Source organism: Bombina bombina, chromosome 3 (genome assembly GCF_027579735.1).
Source record: "Bombina bombina isolate aBomBom1 chromosome 3, aBomBom1.pri, whole genome shotgun sequence".
Taxonomy (NCBI): domain Eukaryota; kingdom Metazoa; phylum Chordata; class Amphibia; order Anura; family Bombinatoridae; genus Bombina; species Bombina bombina.
Genome location: NC_069501.1, coordinates 251078681 through 251091311, shown reverse-complemented (window position 1 = coordinate 251091311; position 12631 = coordinate 251078681). Strand labels below are relative to the sequence as shown.

Below are 12631 nucleotides of genomic sequence, written 5' to 3'. Positions count from 1 at the left end.
CAGCATAGCTGTAAAAAGCAGACTAGAAAAATATCACCTGAATATCTCTATGTAAAAAAGAAAGATATTTTACCTCAAAAGTTCCTCAGTAGCCACATCCCATTGTAAAGGACTTCTAAGCAGTAAATCAGTATGTCTGTCCCGGGACAGCTAAGGGGTTGAGCCTCGTGCACTCTCATGTTATTTCCCTATTCAGTTTAAAGGAAGTTTATTATGAAATCTCATGAGATCACAGTGAAAGAGTTCATGACATCAGCATTGTTGATGCTGATTGGCTGCAGTTCATTTCTTCATTTATTTATTTTTTAACCTGCAGCTGGGCAGCAGCAGCTGAGTATAACATTTTACACAGAACTTACTCTGCTGAGCTGAGGAAATTGTGAGGTAAAATATCTTCCTTTTTACATAGAGATGCTAAGGTGATATTTTCCTGTCAGCTTTTTACAGTTATGCTGCATCAGTTTCAAGTGATTTAGCATATGAATATTATGTCCCTTTAAGTGTAAGTATATCATAATATCCATATTGTTACACTGTGCATATATTTCTTGCTTAGTTAAAGGGACAGTCTACTTGACATTTTTTATTGTTCAAAAAGATAGATAATCCCTTTTATTACCCATTCCCCAGTTTTGCATAACCAACACTGCTAATATACTTTTTACCTCTGTGATTACCTTGTATCTAAGCCTCTTCAGACTGCCCCCTTATATTAGTTATTTTGACAGACTTGCATTTTAGCCAATTTGTGCTGACTCATAAATAACTGCACGGAAGTGAGCACAATGTTTATATTTTTATATATATATGACGCATACAAACTAGCACTGTCTGTCGAAATGCATTGAGATAAGAGGCGGCCTTTAACAATTTAGGAATCCGTTTGAGCCTACCTAGGTTTAACTTTAAAAATAAATACCAAGAGAACAAAGAAAATTTGATCATAAGAGTAGATTGGAAAGTTGTTTAAAATTGCATGCCCTATCTGAATTATGAAAGTTTAATTTTGACTCTACTGTCCCTTTAATATGAGCTTTTAAGAATTAATTATTGATCGATGCAGTCTTTTCAATACTAAAGTCCTACATTTTTGTATTATGCACATAATCAAATAGTTAAATTATTTCCATAACTCTAGGCTTATTTTCCACTTGTCCTTCAGACACTAACATTATTTGAATGTGGGTTAATCAATTATTACTTAAGATAAGGTTATAATTTATGACAAAATAGAAGGAAGTCAGAGTTATTGGAGTCAGTGACCTGGTAATTTTATAGCTCATAAGCATATGATTTTTTTTTTTTTTGTAACGCCCTTTTAATAATAACTATATGGTTGCAGTAATCCATGATAAACGCACCATTTAAAATTTGAGATATGAATATTATGCAATTTTACCATTAGAGGTTGTTTACTGTACTGTAAAGACATGAATTATACTTTTATACTATATTCATTGCTATTTTCTTTCATGTTTTTATCCACAGGAACAAGCCACAGAGGCAATCACACACTCTAGCTTGGAAGTAGAACTGACAGCAAAGGAACGAGAAATTGCCCAGCTTGTGGAGGATGTACAGAGGTTACAGGCCAGTCTTACCAAACTTCGTGAGAACTCATCCAGTCAGATATCTCAGCTTGAACAGCAGCTAAACACAAAGAACAGCACTCTTAAAGTAAGTGTCTCAATACCATAGTCCAGCAATCACTGCCCTTCTGATAATGCCAAAGCCCATACTGTACTCCAACACAATTAGTACATCTGCGTTGTTTGTAATAATTCACTATGAAACATGGTTCCCTAAGTGAGATATCACTGATGTCACATGTATGAAAAACAAATATAAATAGGTTGGTAGCCTTTGGTGATGGACCTTCATTTTTATTTGATATAATTTCATACTTTTTTTTATTTCTCGCTCTCCTAGAACTTTATCACTGTTGGTGGGTAGAAGTCGTAGGTCCAGTGGTTTGGGCAGATAAGCCTACAGCAGTTTGAGGGGGTGTTAAACCCAATATTTATATATACCCCCCCCCTTCCTGTTTGAGTTGGATCAGTTTCTGTGTAGGTGGAATAAGGTAGACTGTGCGTGAGCTCTTGTTTTGCACAGACGAAGAAATAAGCTTTGACCCCTCTCATTACACTGCACATTTTCTGTTGCAGGGGTCCAGCCACTTTGTGCATGAAATGATTATGTCTGGGGTATCTGCAATGGGTCTATGAACTGTAGGTGGCTCTGAATTATGCCTGCTAACGAGAGATCCTGCTGGAGCAGGCAGAATAGTTCTCAGATTGTTGTATCAATTTATTTGCCATGTTCCAATTTTAAGGATCCTGTGCTTATATGGACACAATAAAATATTGAAGTTTTACATTTGGCAGTCCGGATCTTGGGTTTACTTTGAGTGCGGAGTCACCTTTATTCTCCAGCTTGTGCGTTAACTGCACTTTGCTTACTGTTTACTGTACCCTGTGATTGTCCAGATGGGTCCAATGCTGCACTGCAACTCATAACGGATGTTAAAGTATGTGCGCCTCTCTCTCTCTTTGTAGTATCTTTTCAAGCTTTGCTGTTACTCTGTTTAGCAGATGCAGTTTGGATACAGGTGTAAAATGTGCTTTCTTTTCTTTCTTTCTTTCTTATATCATTTTTTTCTTTTCTTCTCTTTCTTTTAGCTTCATTTTCTTTTCTTTACATAAAATGTGTATGTGTTGTGGTTTATAGCAGCTTTACTCCAATGTTAAACCGGGTATTCTTTGCATTATGGCTCTCTAGAAGGAAAATATTTTGGCACCAATTTAGTGTTTCTCGGCATCCTGTTCCTAGTGACAGCAATGTGCTTGCAAGTGATGCAGCCAAATGTATTACTCCTAGTCACTCCAGCCTGTTTGTTTCATATCACTGCTTCAATTAAGTGCACTTTATTATTTGTTGCATTGCTTTTGGTAAGGAGATGGTTTCTTTTTTTCCCGTATGTGCCTTAAAGGGACACTCAGGTTAAATTCAATTTTCATGATTCAGATACAGCATGTAATTTTAAACAACTTTCCAATTTACTTCCATTAAAAAAATGTGCACAGTCTTTTTATATTTACACTTTATGAGTCACCAAATCCCACTGAGCATGTGCAAGAATTCAGACTATACGTATATGCATTTGTGATTGGCTGATTGCTATCACATGGTACAAGGGGAGTGGAAATATACATAACTTTAAAATTTGTTAAAAAAAAAATCTACTACTCATTTGAAGCTCAGACTAAGTGCTATTGCATTGTCTTGTTATCTTGCATTTGTTGGTTATACAAATCTAATGTGTTGACTGGTCCTTTAAGAGACAGAGCATGCTAGTTTGCCTATTATCGCTGTACTTGTTGTGCAGTTTGCATTACAGACAGATATACCTATGTTATTTGTGTACTGTGGGCTTGAGTTCCTGCAGCTTGTCTCTTGGGATAATGCTGAGTTCACACCCCTCTTGGAATGAGCTTTACAGAGAATATTGTTTACAAGTGATGACACCTTGCTATATGTCTTATTATGAAACGTTTATAAATAAAACCATTAATGTTCCTCTTGTTATGCTGGCGCTCATAGGAAGTATAAATATAAACTTTCATAGTTCCTCAAAGGAAGGATACCTCTTAGTTCAACATTCGGCAGTAAATGTTATTAGGGAGGGGCCTCTGTTAAACAACCGATAGAGCTTTAGGGGTAGTCCTTATCAGCAGCAGGCCTGCTCTTTGGGCAGTGAGAGAGGTACACCCGCCTAGGGCACCATGCTTTGGGGGGCCCGCACTTTCAGGGAAGAGAGTATGAAAAGGTGCAATGTACATCCTGTATTTAGATTATCTAGAAGTGTTTATGGTATCAGGAGATGTAATATATACTGTTGTTCTTTATATGGGTAACACTAAATGTTATGATGGGGTGGGCCATACAGGGGACAGGGCATACAGGGGTGAGGGGAATACCATCTGTTTGCATTTATTGTCCCTTAAAACTGTGTTTTTGTTGTGTATATATAGAGGATTTGCCCAAGGTTAAAAGCAAATATACCAGGCGTCTGCAATTCTTTCTGAGTTGATGACATGCAATTAATAAAATAACTAATATTAATCATTGCTGGAGAAACTTCATTGTCCTGTGAGAAACTTCAGTTGTAACAAGCTGCAGTATGCTAATAACCACTACAGTTCTGCAACATTAAAGCATCATAACACATACTGATTAAATGGACACTGTACTGTAACACTGTACTGTGATTTTTTTTATACCCTTTAAAGGGACATTATACACTCATTATTTTCTTTGCATAAATGTTTTGTAGATGATCTATTTATATAGCCCATAAAGTTTTTTTGTTTTTTTTTAATGTATAGTTTTGCTTATTTTTAAATAACATTGCTCTGATTTTCAGACTCCTAACCAAGCCCCAAAGTTTTAGGAGAATACCGTCAGATACCCTACTCCAGCTTGCTCCTGTTTGTGTAAAGGGTCTTCTCATATGCAGAAGAAGGGGGAGGGGGTCTCTTATTTTCCACTTTTGCAGTGGGCTTTCCAGCTACCTCTTAAACAGATCTAAACTGATAGCTTCTAAGTAAGTTTTTAAACAGTTTTATACTGGATTTTTATATCAGTATTGTGCATCTTATTCTTTATAGTAGTGTCTATTACATGTAGTTATATGAAAATTGGTGTATACTGTCCCTTTAAGGATCAGTAATTGTTTATTTTGTCATTTGAAATAGCTGCTTTTGCCTGTTGTATCCCCATCTATACGGACAATCTCAGTATTTAAGCACTGTTTATAGAAATGCTATGTAAACAATGTAGTTTAGAATGAAAAAAAGCACTCATTGGGGGTGGCAGAGAAATAATAAAATGTTCATTTTGTGTTGCTCTCTCTAAGGGACCAATAATCTTAATCTCTCCGCAAATTTTAACCTGCAATATGTTTATCTTGCTATTCACAATTGTGTATATGAAGGAGAGACGCCTATATTACAATTTAAGGTCTAAAAAAATACCAACAATTTTGGGTGATTTCTGTCCATGATAGCAAGTTGTTTATCATTGAGCGCAAAGTATTGGTCTCAATGTATATAAAGTGAAAGTTAAGGTAAGGAAGAGTAAATAAATGACAGCTCTATCACTAAAACATAACTGCAAGTACACAATTCCTATGTCAGCTATAGCTAAGCTTTGCACATACAGGTGCACCAATACTTAGCGCTCAAAGCTAACTTACTAAAAAAAATTATGTTAGGAAAAGAGCACTTTAGGCATAGTGGTTTCCTTTTTTTTTTTTTTTCTCTTTTCTTCCCAGATGTGTAATAACTGCTGAATGCTTCATTCTTTTTATTAAAGGGCCATTATAGTGGACAAAATTACATTCTTTACTTTGTTAGAGCGCATAATTTAGCATTAGCACTCCTGCAAAGGGATTAAAGTTTATTAAACACATAAAGTACCACTCAGAAGCTACAAAAAACACTGGACCAAGAGAAAACTGCTGGTGAGCCAATCAGCAATAGCAGTCATATAGCTGTCATGTGACTAGTGCTGCTGATTGTATCAGCTGTAGTTTCCGCTCTGGACCAGCAGTTCTCTGCAGCTCCTGGGCTTTACTCAAATACAGGGTCAATCACAATCCTTTAGAAAAAAACGTATCTAATCGTTTTTAATAGAAATTTACCATTACAGTCTACGGGGATTTTTTGTAGCTAAATCATTTAATAATTTTTTTTCTATAAACTTGTGAATGACCCTTATATGTTTAACAGCTTTGCTATATAGATTTGCAGGGTCACTAGCACTAAAATGACATGCTTTAATGAATTATAGAGTGTGCTGGTTCTTTCACATGTTTATGTTCCGTAATTTAATGTCTACTTTTTGTTACCCAACAAATGAATATACAAATTTATAACAAGGTAAATTTAACTAATAAGACAACTTTGAAACTTATGTGACTTCAGAAAAAATAGATAAGTGACATAAATCAATAGAGTTTTGTATTTGTTAACGTGTTTGTATTTTTCTTCTCAGCAACTTGAAGACAAGCTGAAAGTACAAGCTGATTATGAAGAAATTAAAAAAGAGCTTAAGTAAGTGACGTGGGGCTCAGCATCTTCTCTTGCCTCACATAACTTCCCACTTTAATATTTTGCTAAATAAAACATTGCCATGTTATGACAAACCTCTTCAAGTGAAAATTGTTTAACAGCTCATATAATTTGACTTGTAAGAGTGTTTTTTTTCTTTCATTTTTCTGTCTGTGCATTTCCTAATATGTGTGACCGTTTGAAACTTCATCTGAGGCTTTTTTTTATTGCTTCAGTATTCAAAATCTGAAGTATCTTGTTTATATGTATATTATTGTATTACTTTTTGTGTGATACGTTTACATTTAAAGGGATACTAAACCCATTTTTTTCTTTTATGATTCAGATAGAGCAGCAATTTTAAGCAACTTTCTAATTTACTCCTATTATCAATGTTTCTTTGTTCTCATGCTATCTTTATTTGAAAAGCAGGAAGGCAAAGCTTAGGAGTCCCCCATTTTTGCTTCACCACCTGGCTAGTGCTTGCTAAATGTAGCCACCAATAAGCAAGAGCTATCCAGGGTGCTGAACCTAAAATGGGCCGGCTCATAGCTTTACATTCCTACTTTTCAAATAAAGATAACAAGAAAACAAAGAAAAAATGATAATATGAGTAAATTAGAAAGTTGCTTAAAGGGCCATGATACCCAAATGTTGAAACACTTGAAAGTGATGCAGCATAGCTGTAAAAAGCTGACTAGAAAATATCACCTGAACATCTCTATGTAAAAAAAAAAAAAGATATTTTACCTCAAAAGTTCCTCAGTAGCGACTTTCCATTGTAAAGGACTTCTAAGCAGCAAATCAGAATGTCTGTCCCGGGACAGCTAAGGGAGTGAGCTTATGTGCACACTCATCTTATTTCCCTATTCAGTTTAAGGAAGTTTACTATGAAATCTCATGAGAGTTAAGTCAAATCTCATGAGATCACAGTAAAAGAGTTCATGATCTCAGCACTGTTGATGCTGATTGGCTGCTTTTCATTTCTTCATTTTTCTATTTTTTTTACCTGCAAATGGACAACAGCTGAGTATAACTTTTTACACAGAACTTACTCTACTGAGCTGAGGAAATTGTGAGGTAAAATATCTTCCTTTTCTCCAACATTGGTGTGTCCGGTCCACGGCGTCATCCATAACTTGTGGGAATATTCTCCTCCCCAACAGGAAATGGCAAAGAGCACAGCAAAAGCTGTCCATATAGTCCCTCCCAGGCTCCGCCCCCCCCCGTCATTCTCTTTGCCGCTCTGAACAAGTAGCATCTCCACGGAGATGGTGAAGAGTATGTGGTGTTTAGTTGTAGTTTTTATTCTACTATCAAGACTTTTCTGCTTAAGGTATGACTAGCCATATTTCTAACAAGACTGTGTAATGCTGGAAGGCTGTCATTTTTTCCCTCATGGGGATCGGTAAGCCATTTTCTTAGTCTCAAACAGAATAAAGGGCTTAATTTGGGCTATAAAACTGGTAGACACTTTTATGGGCTAGATCGATTGTTTTATTTAGGCTTTTTATACAGTTTGATGTTGATATTCACACTTTTTAACTTTGGGGAACGTTTTTTTACGTCAGGCACTGGTTTAGACACCTTCCCAGTCAGGAAGGGCCTTTCTCTGTAGTAGGCAGAGCCTCATTTTGGTGCCATTACTGCGCAGTTACTTTTGAGAGCAGTACATGCAGCTGCATGTGTGTGGGTCTGGACTTAGTTGAAAAGGTTCCTAGAAGGCTTCATTTGGTATCGTATACTCCCCTGGGTTTGGTGAAGTCGCAGCAAAGGCTGGGGCTGGGACTGTAAGGGGGTTAAAACTGTAAACGGCTCCGGTTTCCACATTTTAAGGGTTAACAGCCTGAAATTTGGGGTGCAATGCTTTGAATGCTTTAAGACACTGTGGTGAAAATAATTCCTTCATAGTTTTTCACATATTCAGTAATAAAGTGTGCCCTGTTTAAAATTTAAAGAGACAGTAACGGTTTTGTTTTAAAACGGTTTTTGTACTTTATTGACAAGTTTAAGCCTGTTTAACATGTCTGTGCCTTCAGATAGACTATGTTCTGTATGTATGGAAGCCAATGTGTCTCCCCCTTCAAATATGTGTGATAATGGTGCCATAGCGTCCAAACAAAGTAAAGACAGTACTGCCACAGATAGTAAAGTTGCCCAAGATGATTCATCAGATGAAGGGAGTAGACATAGTTCTACATCATCTCCCTCTGTGTCTACACCAGTTTTGCCCACGCAAGAGACCCCTAGTACTTCTAGCGCGCCAATGCTTGTTACTATGCAACAATTGACGGCAGTGATGGATAACTCCATAGCAAATATTTTATCCAAAATGCCTGCATTTCAGAGAAAGCGCGATTGTTCTGTTTTAAACACTGTAGACCAGGAGGGCACTGATGATAATTGCTCTGTCATACCCTCACACCAATCTGAAGGGGCTATGAGGGAGGTTTTGTCAGATGGGGAAATTTCTGATTCAGGAAGAATTTCTCAGCAGGCAGAACCTGATGTTGTGACATTTAAATTTAAATTAGAGCATCGCCGCGCACTGCTTAAGGAGGTGCTATCTACTCTGGATGATTGTGACAACCTGGTCATCCCAGAAAAATTGTGCAAGATGGGCAAGTTCCTAGAGGTCCCGGTGCACCCCGACGCTTTTCCAATACCCAAGCGGGTGGCGGACATAGTGAATAAGGAGTGGGAGAAACCTGGCATACCTTTTGTCCCTCCTCCTATATTTAGGAAATTATTTCCTATGGTCGACCCCAGAAAGGACTTATGGCAAACAGTCCCTAAGGGGGCGGTTTCTACACTAGCCAAACGCACGACCATTCCTATTGAGGACAATTGTGCTTTCAAAGATCCTATGGATAAAAAATTGGAGGGTTTGCTTAAAAAGATTTTTGTACAGCAAGGTTACCTCCTTCAACCTATTTCGTGTATTATTCCTGTCACTACAGCAGCGTGGTTCTGGTTCGAAGAACTAGAAAAATCGCTCAGTAGGGAGACTCCGTATGAGGAGGTTATGGACAGAATTCACGCACTTAAGTTAGCTAATTCCTTTATTTTAGATGCCGCTTTGCAGTTAGCGAGATTAGCGGTGAAAAATTCAGGGTTTGCAGTTGTGGCGCGCAGAGCGCTCTGGCTAAAGTCTTGGTCGGCGAATGTATCTTCCAAGACAAAATTGCTTAATATCCCTTTCAAAGGTAAGACCCTCTTTGGGCCAGAATTGAAAGAGATTATTTCAGACATCACTGGGGGTAAGGGCCATGCCCTCCCACAAGATAGGCCTTTCAAGGCTAAGAATAAGTCCAATTTTCGTTCCTTTCCCAATTTCAGGAACGGACCGGCCTCCAACTCTGCAACCTCTAGACAAGAGGGTAACGCTTCCCAGACTAAACCAGCTTGGAAACCGATGCAAGGCTGGAACAAGGGTAAGCAGACCAAGAAACCTGCTGCTGCTACCAAGACAGCATGAAGGGGTAGCCCCCGATCCGGGACCGGATCTAGTAGGGGGCAGACTCTCTCTCTTTGCTCAGGCTTGGGCAAGAGATGTTCAGCATCCCTGGGCACTAGAAATAGTCTCTCAGGGTTATCTTCTAGAATTCAAGGAACTACCCCCAAGGGGAAGGTTCCACATGTCTCACTTATCTTCAAACCAAATAAAGAGACAGGCATTCTTACATTGTGTAGAAAACCTGTTAAAGATGGGAGTGATACACCCAATTCCAACTGTGGAACTAGGTCTGGGGTTTTACTCAAATCTGTTTGTAGTTCCCAAAAAAGAGGGAACTTTCAGACCAATTCTGGATTTAAAAATTCTAAACAAATTTCTCAGAGTGCCATTGTTCAAAATGGAAACTATTAGAACGATTTTACCTACAATCCAGGAGGGTCAATTTTTGACTACCGTGGATTTAAAGGATGCGTATCTACATATTCCTATCCACAAAGATCATCATCAGTTCCTAAGGTTCGCCTTTCTGGACAAACATTACCAGTTCGTGGCTCTCCCATTCCGGCTAGCCACTGCTCCAAGGATTTTCACAAAGGTGCTCGGGTCCCTTCTAGCGGTTCTAAGACCAAGGGGCATTGCAGTGGCACCTTACTTGGACGACATCCTAATTCAAGCGTTGTCTCTTTCCAAAGCAAGGGCTCACACAGACATTGTTCTAGCCTTTCTCAGATCTCACGGGTGGAAGGTGAACATAGAAAAAAGTTCCCTGTCTCCGTCGACAAGAGTCCCCTTCTTGGGGACAATAATAGATTCTTTAGAAATGAAGATTTTCCTGACAGATGTCAGAAAGTCAAAGCTTCTAAACGCTTGTCAAGTTCTTCTCTCTATTCTACGGCCTTCCATAGCTCAGTGCATGGAAGTAGTAGGGTTGATGGTTGCAGCAATGGACATAGTTCCTTTTGCTCAAATTCATCTAAGACCATTACAACTGTGCATGCTCAAACAGTGGAATGGGGACTATACAGACTTGTCCCCAGTGATTCAAATAGATCAGAAGACCAGAGACTCACTCCGTTGATGGCTGACCCAGGATCACCTGTCCCAGGGAATGAGCTTCCGCAGACCAGAGTGGGTCATCGTCACGACCGACGCCAGTCTATTAGGCTGGGGCGCGGTCTGGGACTCCCTGAAAGCTCATGGCCTATGGTCTCGGGAAGAGTCTCTTCTCCCGATAAACATTCTGGAACTGAGAGCGATATTCAATGCTCTCCAGGCTTGGCCTCAACTAGCAAAGGCCAGATTCATAAGATTCCAATCAGACAACATGACGACTGTTGCTTACATCAACCATCAGGGGGGAACAAGGAGTTCTCTGGCGATGAGAGAGGTGTCCAAAATCATCAAATGGGCGGAGGATCACTCCTGCCACCTATCTGCGATCCACATCCCTGGAGTAGACAACTGGGAGGCGGATTATCTGAGTTGTCAGACTTTCCATCCGGGGGAGTGGGAACTTCACCCGGAGGTGTTTGCCCAGTTGACCTAATTATGGGGCATTCTAGACATGGATCTGATGGCGTCTCGTCAGAACTTCAAGGTTCCTTGCTACGGGTCCAGATCCAGGGATCCCAAGGCGACTCTAGTGGATGCATTAGTGGCGCCTTGGGCCTTCAACCTAGCTTATGCGTTTCCACCTTTCCCTCTCATTCCCAGGCTGGTAGCCAGGATCAAACAGGAGAAGGCCTCAGTGATTTTGATAGCTCCTGCGTGGCCACGCAGGACTTGGTATGCAGACCTGGTGAATATGTAATCGGCTCCACCATGGAAGCTACCTTTGAGACAGGATCTTCTAGTACAAGGTCCATTCGAACATCAAAACCTAGTTTCTCTCCAGCTGACTGCTTGGAGATTGAACGCTTGATTTTATCTAAGCGTGGGTTTTCGGATTCCGTGATAGATACTCTGGTACAAGCCAGAAAACCTGTGACTAGAAAGATTTACCATAAAATATGGAAAAGATATATCTGTTGGTGTGAATCCAAGGGATTCTCATGGAGTAAGATTAAAATTCCCAGGATCCTTTCCTTTCTACAAGAAGGTTTGGATAAGGGATTGTCAGCGAGTTCTCTAAAAGGACAGATTTCTGCTCTATCTGTCTTGTTGCACAAACGACTGGCAGCTGTGCCAGATGTTCAAGCTTTTGTACAGGCTTTAGTCAGGATCAAGCCTGTTTACAGACCTTTGACTCCTCCTTGGAGTCTAAATTTAGTTCTTTCAGTTCTTCAAGGGGTTCCGTTTGAACCCTTGCATTCCATATATATCAAGTTGTTATCTTGGAAAGTTCTGTTTTTGGTTGCTATTTCTTCTGCTAGAAGAGTTTCTGAATTATCTGCTCTGCAGTGTAATCCACCCTATCTGGTGTTCCATTCAGATAAGGGTGTTTTGCGTACTAAACCTGGTTTCCTTCCAAAAGTTGTTTCCAACAAAAATATTAACCAGGAAATAGTTGTGCCTTCTTTGTGCCCGAATCCAGTTTCAAAGAAGGAACGTTTGTTACACAATTTAGATGTAGTCCGTGCTTTTAATTTCTATTTAGAAGCAACAAAGGATTTCAGACAAACGTCTTCACTGTTTGTCGTTTATTCTGGCAAGAGGAGAGGTCAAAAAGCTACTGCTACCTCTCTTTCCTTTTGGCTGAAAAGCATCATCCGATTGGCTTACGAGACTGCCGGACGGCAGCCTCCTGAACGAATCACAGCTCACTCTACTAGGGCTGTGGCTTCCTCATGGGCCTTCAAGAACGAGGCTTCAGTTGATCAGATATGTAAGGCAGCGACTTGGTCTTCTCTGCACACTTTTGCCAAATTCTACAAATTTGATACTTTTGCTTCTTCGGAGGCTATTTTTGGGAGAAAGGTTTTGCAAGCCGTGGTGCCTTCTGTTTAGGTAACCTGATTGGCTCCCTCCCTTCATCCGTGTCCAAAAGCTTTGGTATTGGTTCCCACAAGTTATGGATGACGCTGTGGACCGGACACACCAATGTTGGAGAAAACAGAATTTATGC

The 12631-nt window shown here is 39.5% G+C and overlaps 1 protein-coding gene across 4 annotated transcripts in view; it reads left to right on the top strand.

Annotated features, from left to right (window-relative positions):
- Positions 1 to 12631, top strand: part of CUX1 (cut like homeobox 1) — a 657906-nt gene that overhangs the window by 358706 nt on the left and 286569 nt on the right. For all 4 annotated transcript variants that reach the window (XM_053706261.1, XM_053706258.1, XM_053706259.1 and 1 more), the window contains exons 11-12: positions 1489 to 1677; positions 6055 to 6113. In XM_053706261.1, the coding sequence (XP_053562236.1) occupies positions 1489 to 1677; positions 6055 to 6113 (248 nt within the window). The remainder of the gene's footprint in view (positions 1 to 1488; positions 1678 to 6054; positions 6114 to 12631) is intronic.